The sequence below is a fragment of the Polyodon spathula genome, chromosome 14, assembly GCF_017654505.1.
Source record: "Polyodon spathula isolate WHYD16114869_AA chromosome 14, ASM1765450v1, whole genome shotgun sequence".
Lineage (NCBI taxonomy): Eukaryota > Metazoa > Chordata > Actinopteri > Acipenseriformes > Polyodontidae > Polyodon > Polyodon spathula.
The window spans coordinates 128,232-142,955 of NC_054547.1; the positions used below are offsets into that span (position 1 = coordinate 128,232).

The 14,724-nt window shown below is 47.7% G+C and overlaps 1 protein-coding gene across 1 annotated transcript; it reads right to left on the reverse strand.

The window, feature by feature from the left end:
• Nucleotides 1-1,912: 1,912 nt before the first annotated feature.
• On the reverse strand, nt 1,913-14,693 carry LOC121327333 (N-acetylneuraminate lyase-like). Its single transcript, XM_041271295.1, has 11 exons — nt 14,287-14,693; nt 13,947-14,017; nt 13,456-13,529; nt 13,219-13,306; nt 11,699-11,832; nt 11,526-11,618; nt 11,054-11,199; nt 8,189-8,235; nt 7,479-7,563; nt 7,290-7,329; nt 1,913-2,723 (listed from the first exon to the last, which is right to left on the reverse strand). The coding sequence occupies exons 2-11, from the start codon at nt 14,015-14,017 to the stop codon at nt 2,551-2,553; spliced, it is 951 nt and encodes a 316-aa protein (XP_041127229.1). The 5' UTR covers nt 14,287-14,693; the 3' UTR covers nt 1,913-2,550.
• Nucleotides 14,694-14,724: the final 31 nt, after the last annotated feature.

Consider the following 14,724-nt stretch of genomic DNA (forward strand, 5'->3'; position numbering starts at 1 on the left):
TAATTGCAAAGCATATGACATGGTTTATTTAGATTTCCAGAAAGCTTTTGACAAAGTCCCGCACAAAAGATTAATTCTCAAACTGAACGCAGTTGGGATTCAAGGAAACACATGTACATGGATTAGGGAGTGGTTAACATGTAGAAAACAGAAAGTACTGATTAGAGGAAAAACCTCAGAATGGAGTGTGGTAACCAGCGGTGTACCACAGGGATCAGTATTAGGTCCTCTGCTATTCCTAATCTACATTAATGATTTAGATTCTGGTATAGTAAGCAAACTTGTTAAATTTGCAGACGACACAAAAGTAGGAGGAGTGGCAAACACTGTTGCAGCAGCAAAGGTCATTCAAAATGATCTAGACAAGATTCAGAACTGGGCAGACACATGGCAAATGACATTTAATAGAGAAAAGTGTAAGGTACTGCACGCAGGAAATAAAAATGTACATTATAAATATCATATGGGAGATATTGAAATTGGAGAAGGAATCTATGAAAAAGACCTAGGAGTTTTTTGTTGACTCAGAAATGTCTTCATCTAGGCAATGTGGGGAAGCTATAAAAAAGGCTAAAAAGATGCTCGGATACATTGTGAAAAGTGTTGAATTTAAATCAAGGGAAGTAATGTTAAAACTGTACAATGCACTTGTAAGACCTCATCTTGAATATTGTGTGCAGTTCTGGTCACCTCGCTATAAAAAAGATATTGCTGCTCTAGAAAGAGTGCAAAGAAGAGCGACCAGAATTATTCCGGGCTTAAAAGGCATGTCATATGCAGACAGGCTAAAAGAATTGAATCTGGTTCAGTCTTGAACAAAGAAGACTACGTGGCGACCTAATTCAAGCATTCAAAATTCTAAAAGGTATTGACAGTGTGGACCCAAGGGACTTTTTCAGCCTGAAAAAAGAAACAAGGACCAGGGGTCACAAATGGAGTTTAGAAAAAGGGGCATTCAGAACAGAAAATAGGAGACACTTTTTTACACAGAGAATTGTGAGGGTCTGGAATCAACTCCCCAGTAATGTTGTTGAAGCTGACACCCTGGGATCCTTCAAGAAGCTGCTTGATGAGATTTTGGGATCAATAAGCTACTAACAACCAAACGAGCAAGATGGGCCGAATGGCCTCCTCTCGTTTGTAAACTTTCTTATGTTCTTATGTTCTTATGTGCTTATAGGACCTCTGACATTTTACATTAGAACCTCCACCCTCCCACTGCAGTGCATCACAGTGAGATGTGTGCTTATAGGACTCTGTATTTACATTAGAACCTCCACCCTCCCACTGCAGTGCATCACAGTGAGATGTGTGCTTATAGGACTCTGTATTTACATCAGCACCTCCACTCTCCCACTGCAGTGCATCACAGTGAGATGTGTGCTTGCAGGACTCTGTATTTACATCAGCACCTCCACCCTCCCACTGCAGTGCATCACAGTGAGATGTGTGCTTGCAGGACTCTGCATTTACATTAGCACCTCCACTCTCCCACTGCAGTGCATCACAGTGAGATGTGTGCTTATAGGACTCTGTATTTACATTAGCACCTCCACTCTCCCACTGCAGTGCATCACAGTGAGATGTGTGCTTGCAGGACTCTGTATTTACATTAGCACCTCCACTCTCCCACTGCAGTGCATCACAGTGAGATGTGTGCTTATAGGACTCTGTATTTACATCAGCACCTCCACTCTCCCACTGCAGTGCATCACAGTGAGATGTGTGCTTATAGGACTCTGTATTTACATTAGAACCTCCACCCTCCCACTGCAGTGCATCACAGTGAGATGTGTGCTTGCAGGACTCTGTATTTACATTAGCACCTCCACCCTCCCACTGCAGAATATCTGTATATTGTACATTGCTTTACTACACTTTTACCACAGCTTCAAACAGCAGACAGGCTGTGTGACGCACACACTCAGGATAGTGTATTAATCATTCTCCATAACATCTCAGTGTAACAGACAGGCTGTGTGACGCACACACTCAGGATAGTGTATTAATCATTCTCCATAACATCTCAGTGTAACAGACAGGCTGTGTGACGCACACACTCAGGATAGTGTATTAATCATTCTCCATAACATCTCAATGTAACAGACAGGCTGTGTGACGCACACACTCAGGATAGTGTATTAAACATTTGCTCCTGTGGATTGTCAGTCACATCCTGTTGTGAAGAGCAGCCCATCGACAGAAGATCAGCACAGTTAAGCAGAGAGCTCAGCAGCTCCCTGAAATCACTCACAATTTGCACCTTTTACATTCAATCGAGAAGTATTTTCAATTACATGGAAAAGCCAGATTTGGTCCACACTTGTATATTAAACTTAATTTGTATATATTTTAAATTTCTTCAATAATGCAATATGAATTCTGGCATGTGATGAGTCACGGAATTCCTCGAGCTCAGGGCTCCTCCCCCTGTCTCTGTGGTTTTCATTGATTCTGCTCACGGTCAAGTTTGCAAAGCTCCCTGATTAAATGAATTGTGCAGCGGATAACCAAGGTGTGCTTCAGATGAGGACACTGCAGTGAGGGCAATCAGACTCCCATTGCACAGCAGTTTGGGGTGAGGAGCCCCAGGGTTCTCTCCAGCTTGTCCCGGATCTGCTTGGCACGCTCCTGGGAGCCCTGGAGCAGGGGGAGTCTCGGGGGCCCGAGGGGCAAACCCGACAGCACCAGCATCAACTGCTTATTCACAGCCAGGTCAAACCCTGCAGGGAGAAATAAGAGAACAAGAGAAAACATGAGAAGAGAACAAGAGAAAACAAGAGAAAACACGAGAGAACAAAAGAAAACAAGAGAAAACATGAGAGGAGAACAAGAGAAAACACGAGAGAACAAGAGAAAACACGAGAGAACAGCAAGAGGAAACAAGAGAAAACACGAGGAGAACAAGAGAAAACACGAGAGGAGAACAAGAGAAAACACGAGAGGACAGCAAGAGGAAACAAGAGAAAGCACGACAGAACAAAAGAAAACACGAGAGGAGAACGAGAGAACAGCAAAAGGAAACAAGAGAAAACACGAGAGAACCAGAGAAAACACGAGAGAACAAAAGAAAACAAGAGAGAACACGAGAGGAGAACAAGAGAAAACACGAGAGGAGAACAAGAGAAAACAAGAGAAACAAGAGAAAACACGAGAGAACAAAAGAAAACAAGAGAAAACATGAGAGGAGAACAAGAGAAAACACGAGAGAAGAAAACACGAGAGGAGAATAAGAGAAAACACAAAAGAAGAAAACACGAGAGGAGAACGAGAGAACAGCAAGAGGAAACAAGAAAAAACACGAGAACAAGAGAAAACACGAGAGGAGAATAAGAGAAAACACAAAAGAAGAAAACACGAGAGGAGAACGAGAGAACAGCAAGAGGAAACAAGAAAAAACACGAGAGGAGAACAAGAGAAAACACGAGAGGAGAACAAAAGAAAACACGAGAGGAGAACAAGAGAAAACACGAGAGGAGAACAAAGAGAACACAAGAGGAAACAAGAGAAAACACGAGAGAAGAACAGAAAAGAGAAACAAGAGAAAACACGAGAGGAGAACAAGAGAAAACATGAGAGGAGAACAAGAGAAAACACGAGGAGAACAAGAGAAAACACGAGGAGAACAAGAGAAAACACGAGAGAACAAAAGAAAACACGAGAGGAGAACAAGAGAGAACAGCAAGAGGAAACAAGAGAAAACACGAGAGAACAAGAGAAAACACGAGAGAACAGCAAGAGGAAACACGAGAGGAGAACAAGAAAAAACACGAGAGAACAGCAAGAGGAAGCAAGAGAAAACACGAGAGGAGAACAAGAGAAAACACGAGAACAGCAAGAGGAAACAAGAGAAAACACGAGAGGAGAACAAGAGAAAACAGCAAGAGGAAACAAGAAAAAACACGAGAACAAGAGAAAACACAAAAGAAGAAAACACGAGAGGAGAACGAGAGAACAGCAAGAGGAAACAAAAAAACACGAGAGAACAAAAGAAAACACGAGAGGAGAACAAGAGAAAACACAGAGAGAGAACAAGAGAAAACACGAGAGGAGAACAAGAGAAAACATGAGAGGAGAACAAGAGAAAACACGAGAGAAAGAACAAGAGAAAACAAGAGAGAACAGCAAGAGGAAACAAGAGAGAGGAGAACAAGAGAAAACACACAGAGAACAGCAAGAGGAAACAAGAGAAAACACGAGAAGAGAACAAGAGAAAACAGCAAGAGGAAACAAGAGAAAACACGAGCAGAACAAGAGAAAACACGAGAGGAGAACAAGAGGAAACACGAGAGGAGAACAAGAGAAAACACGAGGAGAACGAGAGCAAGAGGAAACAAGAGAAAACACGAGAGGAGAACAAGAGAAAAGCACGAGAAAACAAGAGAAAACAAGAGAGAAACAAGAGGAGAACAAGAGAAAACACGAGAGGAGAAAACAAGAGAAAACAAGAGAAAACAAGAGAAAACACGAGAGAACAGCAAGAGGAAACAAGAGAAAACACGAGAGGAGAACAAGAGAAAACACGAGAGGAGAACAAGAGAAAACACGAGAGGAGAACAAGAGAAAACACGAGAGGAGAACAAGAGAAAACAAGAGAAAACACGAGAGAACAAGAGAAAACAAGAGAAAACACGAGAGGAGAACAAAAGAAAACACGAGAGGAGAACGAGAGAACAGCAAGAGGAAACAAGAGAAAACACGAGAGAAGAACAAGAGGAAACAAGAGAAAACACGAGAGAACAAGAGAAAACAAGAGAGAACACAAGAGGAGAACAAGAGAAAACACGAGAGGAGAACAAGAGAAAACATGAGAGGAGAACAAGAGAAAACACGAGAGAACAACACGAGACAAAGAGAAAACAAGAGAGAACAGCAAGAGGAAACAAGAGAAAACACGAGTGATGAAATCCCTTTTGGCCTCCCTCCTCTTGAACAAGTTCTCGTCTTTTGAACACTCGCTCTTGAGTGCAACAAGAGCTCCTTTGGAGAACTGGGTCCGGGTGGGCGTTGAACTGCTCTCTTTTGTGCGCAGAGGAACTACTTGTGCTGCTCCGAGGAAACAGAGTGCTCTTCCTCTTGTTTCTTTTGTGACTCTCCTTGTACTCAGAGAGAACCTGAAGTCTCTTTTGTGCTCTTAGACAAAATTGCACTTGCTTCTCTTTGTGTTCGTTTTTGTGCCAGACCTTGTGCTCTTTGTGTGCGGTCCTCCTTTGTTCTCTTTTGGAGAAACACCCTTGGGTTCTCCCGCTTTTGTCGGTCTCGTCTTGTTCTCTGTGTGTGCTCTTCCTCCTTGTTCTCTTTTGTGCTCTCGAGAGTTTTCTTGTACGAGAGAACAGCAAGAGGAAATAAGAGAAAACACGAGAGAACAAAAGAAAACAAGAGAGCAAGAGGAAACAAGAGAAAACATGAGAGGAGAACAAGAGAAAACACGAGAGACACGAGAGAACAAGAGAAAACAAGAGAGGAACACGAGAGGAGAACAAGAGAAAACAAGAGAAAAGAACGAGAGAACAAAAGAAAGGAAGAGAAAACACGAGAGGAGAACAAGAGAAAACAGCAAGAGAACAACAAGAGAGAACAAGAGAAAACAAGAGGAGAACAAGAGAAAACACGAGAGAACAAGAGAAAACACGAGAGAACAAGAGAAAACACGAGAGAACAACAGAAAACACGAGAGGAAACAAAAGAAAACACGAGAGGAGAACAAGAGAACACACAAGAGGAAACAAGAGAAGTGATAGTTCTCCTCATCAACACAAGAGAACAAAAGAAAACAAGAGGAGAACAAGAGAGAACAGCAAGAGGAAACAAGAGAAAACACGAGAGAACAAGAGAAAACACAAGAGGAAACAAGAGAAAACACGAGAAGAGAACAAGAGAAAACACAAGAGGAAACAAGAGAAAACACGAGAGAGAACAAGAGAAAACACAAGAGGAAACAAGAGAAAACACGAGAGCAAGAGAACAAGAGAAAACACGAGGAAACAAGAGAAAACACAAGAGAAAACACGAGAGGAGAACAAGAGAAAACACGAGAAGAGAAACAAGAGAAAACACGAGAGGAGAACAAGAGAAAACACGAGAGAACAAAAGAAAACACGAGAGGAGAACAAGAGAACAGCAAGAGGAAACAAGAGAAAACATGAGAGGAGAACAAGAGAAAACACGAGAGAACAGCAAGAGGAAGCAAGAGAAAACACGAGAGGAGAACAAGAGAAAACACGAGAGAACAAAAGAAAACACGAGAGGAGAACAAGAGAACAGCAAGAGGAAACAAGAGAAAACACGAGAGAACAGCAAGAGGAAGCAAGAGAAAACACGAGAGGAGAACAAGAGAACAGCAAGAGGAAACAAGAGAAAACATGAGAGGAGAACAAGAGAAAACACGAGAGAACAACAAGAGGAAGCAAGAGAAAACACGAGAGGAGAACAAGAGAAAACACGAGGAGAACAGCAAGAGGAAACAAGAGAAAACACGAGAACAAAAGAAAACACGAGAGAACAAGAGAAAACATGAGAGGAGAACGAGAGAACAGCAAGAGGAAACAAGAGAAAACACGAGAACAAAAGAAAACACGAGAGGAGAACGAGAGAACAGCAAGAGGAAACACGAGAGAACAAGAGAAAACATGAGAGAACAGCAAGAGGAAACACGAGAGGAGAACAAGAGAAAACACGAGGACAACAGCAAGAGGAAGCAAGAGAAAACACGAGGAGAACAAGAGAAAACACGAGAGGAGAACAAGAGAAAACACGAGAGAACAGCAAGAGGAAACAAGAGAAAACACGAGAGGAGAACAACAGAAAACACGAGAGGAGAACAGAAAACACCGAGAGAACAAGAGAAAACATGAGAGGAGATTGGAGGGTGCAGATGTTATTTACAGACATTGTCTGCCTTCAACTTGCCTGGCCGTGTGGACAAGGTCATCTGAATGAGGGAGTGAGAGGAGATGGAGGGATGTGAAAGAAGGGAGGGCATTGCCTTGGTTTTTTACAGCTGGCTAATGAACATGGCTAGTGACGGGGTGGGGGGGGTTAGGGAGTTACCCTCCTGCTGAAATAGTTTCTTTACTGCAAGTCCACACCCTGCCCTTCCAGACAGCATTCATCTCACAATGAAATGATGGCACTCCAGCATACTGCTGCTAGAAATCCACTACAGTTCCCATGGGCTGCAAGCACTAGTTGATCTGTGCTCTGATTAGCTTGGAGGACCCTAACCCTATCTCTCCTGTGCACTGATTGGATAGGAGCTGACATAATGATTCAGACGGGGAAGCACTCACCAAGCTGGAAGGCAAAGCTCAAGACTTCCTGCATTTGGAACTGAAGAAGACAAAAAAAAACACCCACATGATTCCAATGAGAGTAAAGAGGGAGAGAACTTCACTGTTACAGATCTGCGTGATCTCATGGCTCCTATTGGAAACATCAGCAATACCAATACTGTGCTGAAGAAACTGTGTGATCATTACCTGGATCTTCCTGGCCTGGGCGAGATCTCCCTTCTCAAAAGCAGCCAGCATGCCATTAACCACGCTGCCCATGTAATTGTAGGTGCTGCAGCAACAGAGGGGGAAACACACCGTCAGAGACACAGGTCTGGAGCCTCGCGGGCAACAAGACCTCGTAATCAGTAAACTCTGACAGCAGACATCCCAAGAGATAAACAAGCGCTCAAGATTGAATAGAAACAAATAGAAAAAACCATCCCATTCAAAGCCATTCCTTCACACAGGAGCACATCGCTATAGGCATGCAGGGCTGAGTGAATATTGCAGGAGTTGCTGTAGAATAGATGATCAGACAGCAGCTCAGATTCACCCTGAGAGAGGAGCCTGTGTGGAGATACTGTGCAGGGAGCCTGTCTGTAGAGCCTGTGCAGGGAGCAAGTCTGTGGATCCAGTGTGGAGAAAGTGGAGAGCCTGTCTTGGGAGCCTGTGCAGGGATCTTGTCTGGGGAGACTGTTTGGAGATCCCATGTAGGGAACCTGTCTGGGGAGCCTGTGCAGGAAGCCTGTCTGGAGAGCATGTGCAAGGATCCTGTCTAGGGAACCTCTCTAGGGAGCCTGTGCAGGGATCCTGTCTGGAGAGCCTGTGCAGGGATCCTGTCTGGAGAGCCTGTAGGACAATGCCACTGGGAAAGAGGACAGAACTGGCAACTGGACAGAAAATGTGATGCTTACCTGCCAACAGCACCATGTGCTCCCATAACCAACCCTGACAGCAATTGCTGAAAAAGAACAAAAACGACAAGAAAACACACCATGATGGACATGATACCACAATGGAGAAAGACAACATCACCCTGCAGATTGCACACTGTCACCCTGCACACCGTCACCCTGCAGACTGCACACACCCATCCTGCGCACTGTCACCCTGCACACTGCACACAGTCAGCCTGAAGACTGCACACCGTAACCCTGCAGACTGCACACCGTCACCCTGCACACACTGTCACCATGCAGACTGCACACTGTCACAATGCACACCGTCACCCTGCAGACTGCCATCCTGCACACTGTCACCCTGCACACACAGTCAGCCTGAAGACTGCACACCGTAACCCTGCACACACTGTCACCATGCAGACTGCACACCGTCACCCTGCACACTGCACACCGTCACCCTGCACACACTGTCACCATGCAGACTGCACACCATCACCCTGCAGACTGCACCCAGTCACCCTGCAGACTGCACACAGCCATCCTGCACACTGCACACACAGTCACCCTGCACACACTGTCACCCTGCAGACTGCACACCGTCACCCTGCAGACTGCACACCGTCACCCTGCACCTACTGTCACCATGCAGACTGCACACCGTCACCCTGCACAAACCGTCATCCTGCACACCGTCGCCCTGCATCTACTGTCACCATGCACACCGTCACCCTGCACACACTGTCACCACGCAGACTGCACACCGTCACCCTGCAGACTGCACCCAGTCACCCTGCAGACTGCACACAGCCATCCTGCACACTGTCACCCTGCACACACAGTCAGCCTGAAGACTGCACACCGTCACCCTCACCCTGCACAGTCACCCTGCACACACCGTCACCCTGCACACAGTCACCCTGCACCTACTGTCACCATGCAGACTGCACACCGTCACCCTGCACGCAGTCACCCTGCACCTACTGTCACCATGCAGACTGCACACCGTCACCCTGCACAAACCGTCATCCTGCACACCGTCGCCCTGCATCTACTGTCACCATGCACACCGTCACCATGCACACCGTCACCCTGGAGACTGCACACCGTCACCCTGCACACACTGTCACCACGCAGACTGCACCCAGTCACCCTGCAGACTGCACACAGCCATCCTGCACACTGTCACCCTGCACACACAGTCAGCCTGAAGACTGCACACCGTCACCCTGCAGACTGCACACCGTCACCCTGCACCTACTGTCACCATGCAGACTGCACACCGTCACCCTGCACGCAGTCACCCTGCACCTACTGTCACCATGCAGACTGCACACCGTCACCCTGCACAAACCGTCATCCTGCACACCGTCGCCCTGCATCTACTGTCACCATGCACACCGTCACCCTGGAGACTGCACACCGTCACCCTGCACACACTGTCACCCTGCACACCGTCACCCTGCAGACTGCACCCAGTCACCCTGCAGACTGCACACAGCCATCCTGCACACTGTCACCCTGCACACACAGTCAGCCTGCAGACTGCACACCGTCACCCTGCAGACTGCACACCGTCACCCTGCACCTACTGTCACCATGCAGACTGCACACCGTCACCCTGCACGCAGTCACCCTGCACCTACTGTCACCATGCAGACTGCACACCGTCACCCTGCACAAACCGTCATCCTGCACACCGTCACCCTGCACACACAGTAACTCTGCACAAACCGTCATCCCGCACCAGTCACCCTGCACACAGCACAGTCACCCTGCACGCACAGTAACTCTGCACACACCGTCATCCCACACACAGTCACCCTGCACACAGCACAGTCACCCTGCACACACAGTAACTCTGCACAAACCGTCATCCCGCACACAGTCACCCTGCACACAGCACAGTAACTCTGCACACACCGTCATCCCGCACACAGTCACCCTGCACACAGCACAGTCATCCTGCACACACAGTAACTCTGCAGACTGCCATCCTGCACACTGTCACCCTGCACACACAGTCAGCCTGAAGACTGCACACCGTCACCCGGCACACACCGTCACCACGCAGACTGCACACCGTCACCCTGCAGACTGCACCCAGTCACCCTGCACACACCGTCACTCTACAGACTGCACACCGTCACCCTGCACACTGTCACCATGCACACCGTCACCCTGCAGACTGCACACCGTCACCCTGCACCTACTGTCACCATGCAGACTGCACACCGTCACAATCACAAACCGTCATCCCGCACACAGTCACCCTGCACACACAGTAACTCTGCACAAACCGTCATCCCGCACACAGTCACCCTGCACACACAGTAACTCTGCACAAACCGTCATCCTGCACACAGTCACCATGCACACAGCACAGTCACCCTGCATGCACAGTAACTCTGCACAAACCGTCATCCCGAACACAGTCACCCTGCATGCACAGTAACTCTGCACAAACCGTCATCCCGAACACAGTCACCCTGCATGCACAGTAACTCTGCACAAACCGTCATCCTGCACACAGTCACCCTGCACGCACAGAAACTCTGCACAAACCGTCATCCCGAACACAGTCACCCTGCACACAGCACAGTCACCCTGCACGCACAGTAACTGTGCACAAACCGTCATCCCGCACACAGTCACCCTGCATGCACAGTAACTCTGCACAAACCGTCATCCCGCACACAGTCACCCTGCACGCACAGTAACTCTGCACAAACCGTCATCCCGCACCAGTCACCCTGCACACAGCACAGTCACCCTGCACACACAGTAACTCTGCACACACAGTCACCCTGCACAGGATGCACAGATTGAGCCCCATTGCACATTCCAAGCACAGCCCCTGGCGGGAGAGAGCCAGACTACCTCATCCACCCCGTAGAGTATTTGCCAGGACCGGGGACTGCTGTGGACACACTGGCCGAAGTCCAGCAGGTCTCTGCTGCTAAACTTGAGTCCCTGGAAGGAGGGGATGAGCTCCTGAGCCCCTTGCAGGACAGCCTGGGCAGAGACTGCAGAGAGATAGGAATGAGCTCATTCAGAACAGCAGGGTTAGTGGGCCGGAAGCACACTGCTGCTGCATCACCACTGCAGACCGCATAGTTAACAGCCACAGGACAGGGCTCTGGGGTGACTCCCTACGCTCTGGGGTGACTCCCTGCGCTCTGGGGTGACTCCCTGTGTTTTTACATGAAGTCCTGTAAGAGCAGTGCCAGGGCTGTTAATGTGTGTGTTCAGCGACATTCTACTGAACAGTGGACAGACTGAATCCATGCACTGGGTATCCACAGGGTATTCTCACTCCCTGCCCGTGTCTCACTCCCTGCCCATGTCTCACTCTTCACTCCTGTGACGTCGGGAAGGTGGTAATAGTAGAACGGCACGTGTGGTGCTGCTGAAGCCACTTCCTGTAGAAACTGGAGGAGGGCGCCTGGAAGGGGAGGAGACACAGAGAACAGGGTCAGCTGGCTGCAGCACCATCCAGTGGACAGAGTGAAAAAGGGCACTCACTTGTACTGGGAGGTTTGAAGAAGGAGGGAGATATCACTGATATCCCATCAGCCCTGATCCCAGCTGCATGCCTCGCCAGCTCCTGGGACTCTCTCAAACTCAGACATCCCACATGAACAATCACATGATCCATCCTGTGCACAAAACACAATCACACAGCATGAGCAATCACATGATCTACCCTGTGCACAAAACACAATCACACAGCATGAGCAATCACATGATCTACCCTGTGCACAAAACACAATCACAGGATCCACCCTGTGCACAAAACACAACCACACAGCATGAGCAATCACATGATCTACCCTGTGCACAAAACACAATCACATGATCCACCCTGTGCACAAAACACAACCACACAGCATGAGCAATCACATGATCCATCCTGTGCACAAAACACAATCACACACAATCACACAGCATGAGCAATCACATGATCTACCCTGTGCACAAAACACAATCACACAGCATGAGCAATCACATGATCTACCCTGTGCACAAAACACAATCACACACAATCACACAGCATGAGCAATCACATGATCCACCCTGTGCACAAAACACAACCACACAGCATGAGCAATCACATGATCCATCCTGTGCACAAAACACAATCACACACAATCACACAGCATGAGCAATCACATGATCTACCCTGTGCACAAAACACAATCACACAGCATGAGCAATCACATGATCTACCCTGTGCACAAAACACAATCACACAGCATGAGCAATCTCATGATCTACCCTGTGCACAAAACACAATCACACACAATCACACAGCATGAGCAATCACATGATCTACCCTGTGCACAAAACACAATCACACACAATCACACAGCATGAGCAATCACATGATCCACCCTGTGCACAAAACACAATCACACAGCATGAGCAATTACATGATCTACCCTGTGCACAAAACACAATCACACACAATCACACAGCATGAGCACTCACATGTTCTACCCTGTGCACAAAACACAATCACACACAATCACACAACATGAGCACTCACATGTTCTACCCTGTGCACAAAACACAATCACACACAATCACACAGCATGAGCACTCACATGTTCTACCCTGTGCACAAAACACAATCACACACAATCACACAGCATGAGCAATCACATGATCTACCCTGTGCAAAAAACACAATCACACACAATCACACAGCATGAGCACTCACATGATCCATCCTGTGCACAAAACACAACCACACAGCATGAGCAATCACATGATCCACCCTGTGCACAAAACACAATCACACACAATCACACAGCATGAGCACTCACATGTTCTACCCTGTGCACAAAACACAATCACACAGCATGAGCAATCACATGATCTACCCTGTGCACAAAACACTGAGTCACACAGCGTGTCAAAACAACCAGCACAAAAAATACTGTCCTGCCTCCCTATACACAGCCACAGCTCCCCAACACCTTACCAGCTGTGACACACCTATATAGTCCTGCTATGCCAGCAGTGGTCACAGTATTACTCACTTGCCCTTGCCCTGTCGGCACCACTCCTCTGCCAGCACCTTCCTCTCGTCCACGCTGAGCGACATGCCCTCGCCAGTGGTGCCGTTCACTGTGGAGACAGGGGTGCGTCAACAGGGAAGCCACCACAGTAACGTTCACATTTAAAAATTATATTTTCTTTGGAAACAGTGCATATCAGAAGAACATTGTGCTGCTGTGAGGCTCTAAAGAGGTTTCACTTTCCCTGCAGTAACTTACCGAATATACTGTAAACGCCTTGCTTCTCCACAAGGTAGTCGACATACTGACCAATCACAGAGAGGTTCACATCCCTTTAAAGAGAAGACATCAGTAAACACAACCGCAGTGCGAATCTGACCAATTCTTCAGAGTGGAAGAAGTCTTTATATATAACAAGCCTTGTGTATGTACAGTGTGGTGCTTGGTGCCTCAGAGAAGGCTGTGACGATTGAAAGTGCAGTGATCCCAACAGTCCCTTGTAATCCTGTCCCGAGGAGTGCTGTGCTCTACTCTGTTATTAGTTCAGATAATAAAAGTTTGACTCTACTGGCCAGCAAAGTGTTATTCGTTACCAACATGCCTTGTAATTGTTGAAGAAATAATAATAATAATAATAATAATAAACAGCAGGATTTGATTTCAGTAATAGCGAGCTCTCTCAGAAGAGGACTACACCTAGAGAGAATGAAGCAGTCCGCAGGAGCCTGGCACTTTCCTGTTGGTCTTACCCCTTGGCAGTCATGGGGGTGAAGGTGGCGGCTACCAGGCCAGTCAGGGGTTTCCGGGGTGGCACTGCCATCTGCGGAGGAAGAGAAGACAAGCCAGAGTTACCAGCAGCAGGGGGGTGATCGCTAGTGCTTTAGTAAAGGGGCAGAGACAATACAAGTGTACATTGTGGACAAAATACAGTAAGTTGACCTGCCTAACAGAGTCAGGAGCGCCAGCAGCGCTGTTCACATCTCATCCCAGGGTTAAAGGATCAAATAACAATATAAACTTGTTTTGTTCAAAGCTCCGTCCCCAGAACGGATTAAAAAAGAAAATACAATGAGTCTGTTCTATACCCACCTTGCAGGCTGCTGTTCTCTCGTTCACTCTAACCAGTAAGCGCTGACAAACACATGACTGAATCAATCTCGTGACCAGCACAGAGCCAGGTGCATCTTGGGTTTTGTAGTTCCTTATTTCAGTATCGGACCTGCTCGCCCAATGACACGAGAGCGCAGGGCGGGCTCTGGAACAGGATGCGGAAGTCGAGGATGTCACGCCGGGTGTCTAATATCATCGTCATCATTAGCAAGCGATGCTGGAAGATGTCAGATAGAGGAGCAGGGGCGGATACTCGGCGGGGATAGCGATCGAGAGAGACAAGGCAGACCCCGGAGAGGGAGAGAAAAGGAGTCCTGAAGAAAGAGAGACACTGCCCGACAGAGAGAGAGGGAGAGAGAGGGAGAGGAGAGGGAGAGGGAGAGGGAGGAGAGGAGGAGGAGGAGGAGGGAGAGGGAG

What these genes read in the sequence shown, in the direction of transcription:
- LOC121327333 (XM_041271295.1), bottom strand. Translation starts at nt 14,017, where the DNA reads ATGGCAGTGCCACCCCGGAAACCCCTGACTGGCCTGGTAGCCGCCACC. An exon ending in CCCAGGCCAGGAAGATCCAG is followed by an intron (nt 7,330 to 7,478) that starts GTAATGATCACA and finishes TGTCTTCTTCAG; the next exon opens with TTCCAAATGCAGGAAGTCTT. An exon ending in GAGCTTTGCCTTCCAGCTTG is followed by an intron (nt 2,724 to 7,289) that starts GTGAGTGCTTCC and finishes TTCTCCCTGCAG; the next exon opens with GGTTTGACCTGGCTGTGAAT.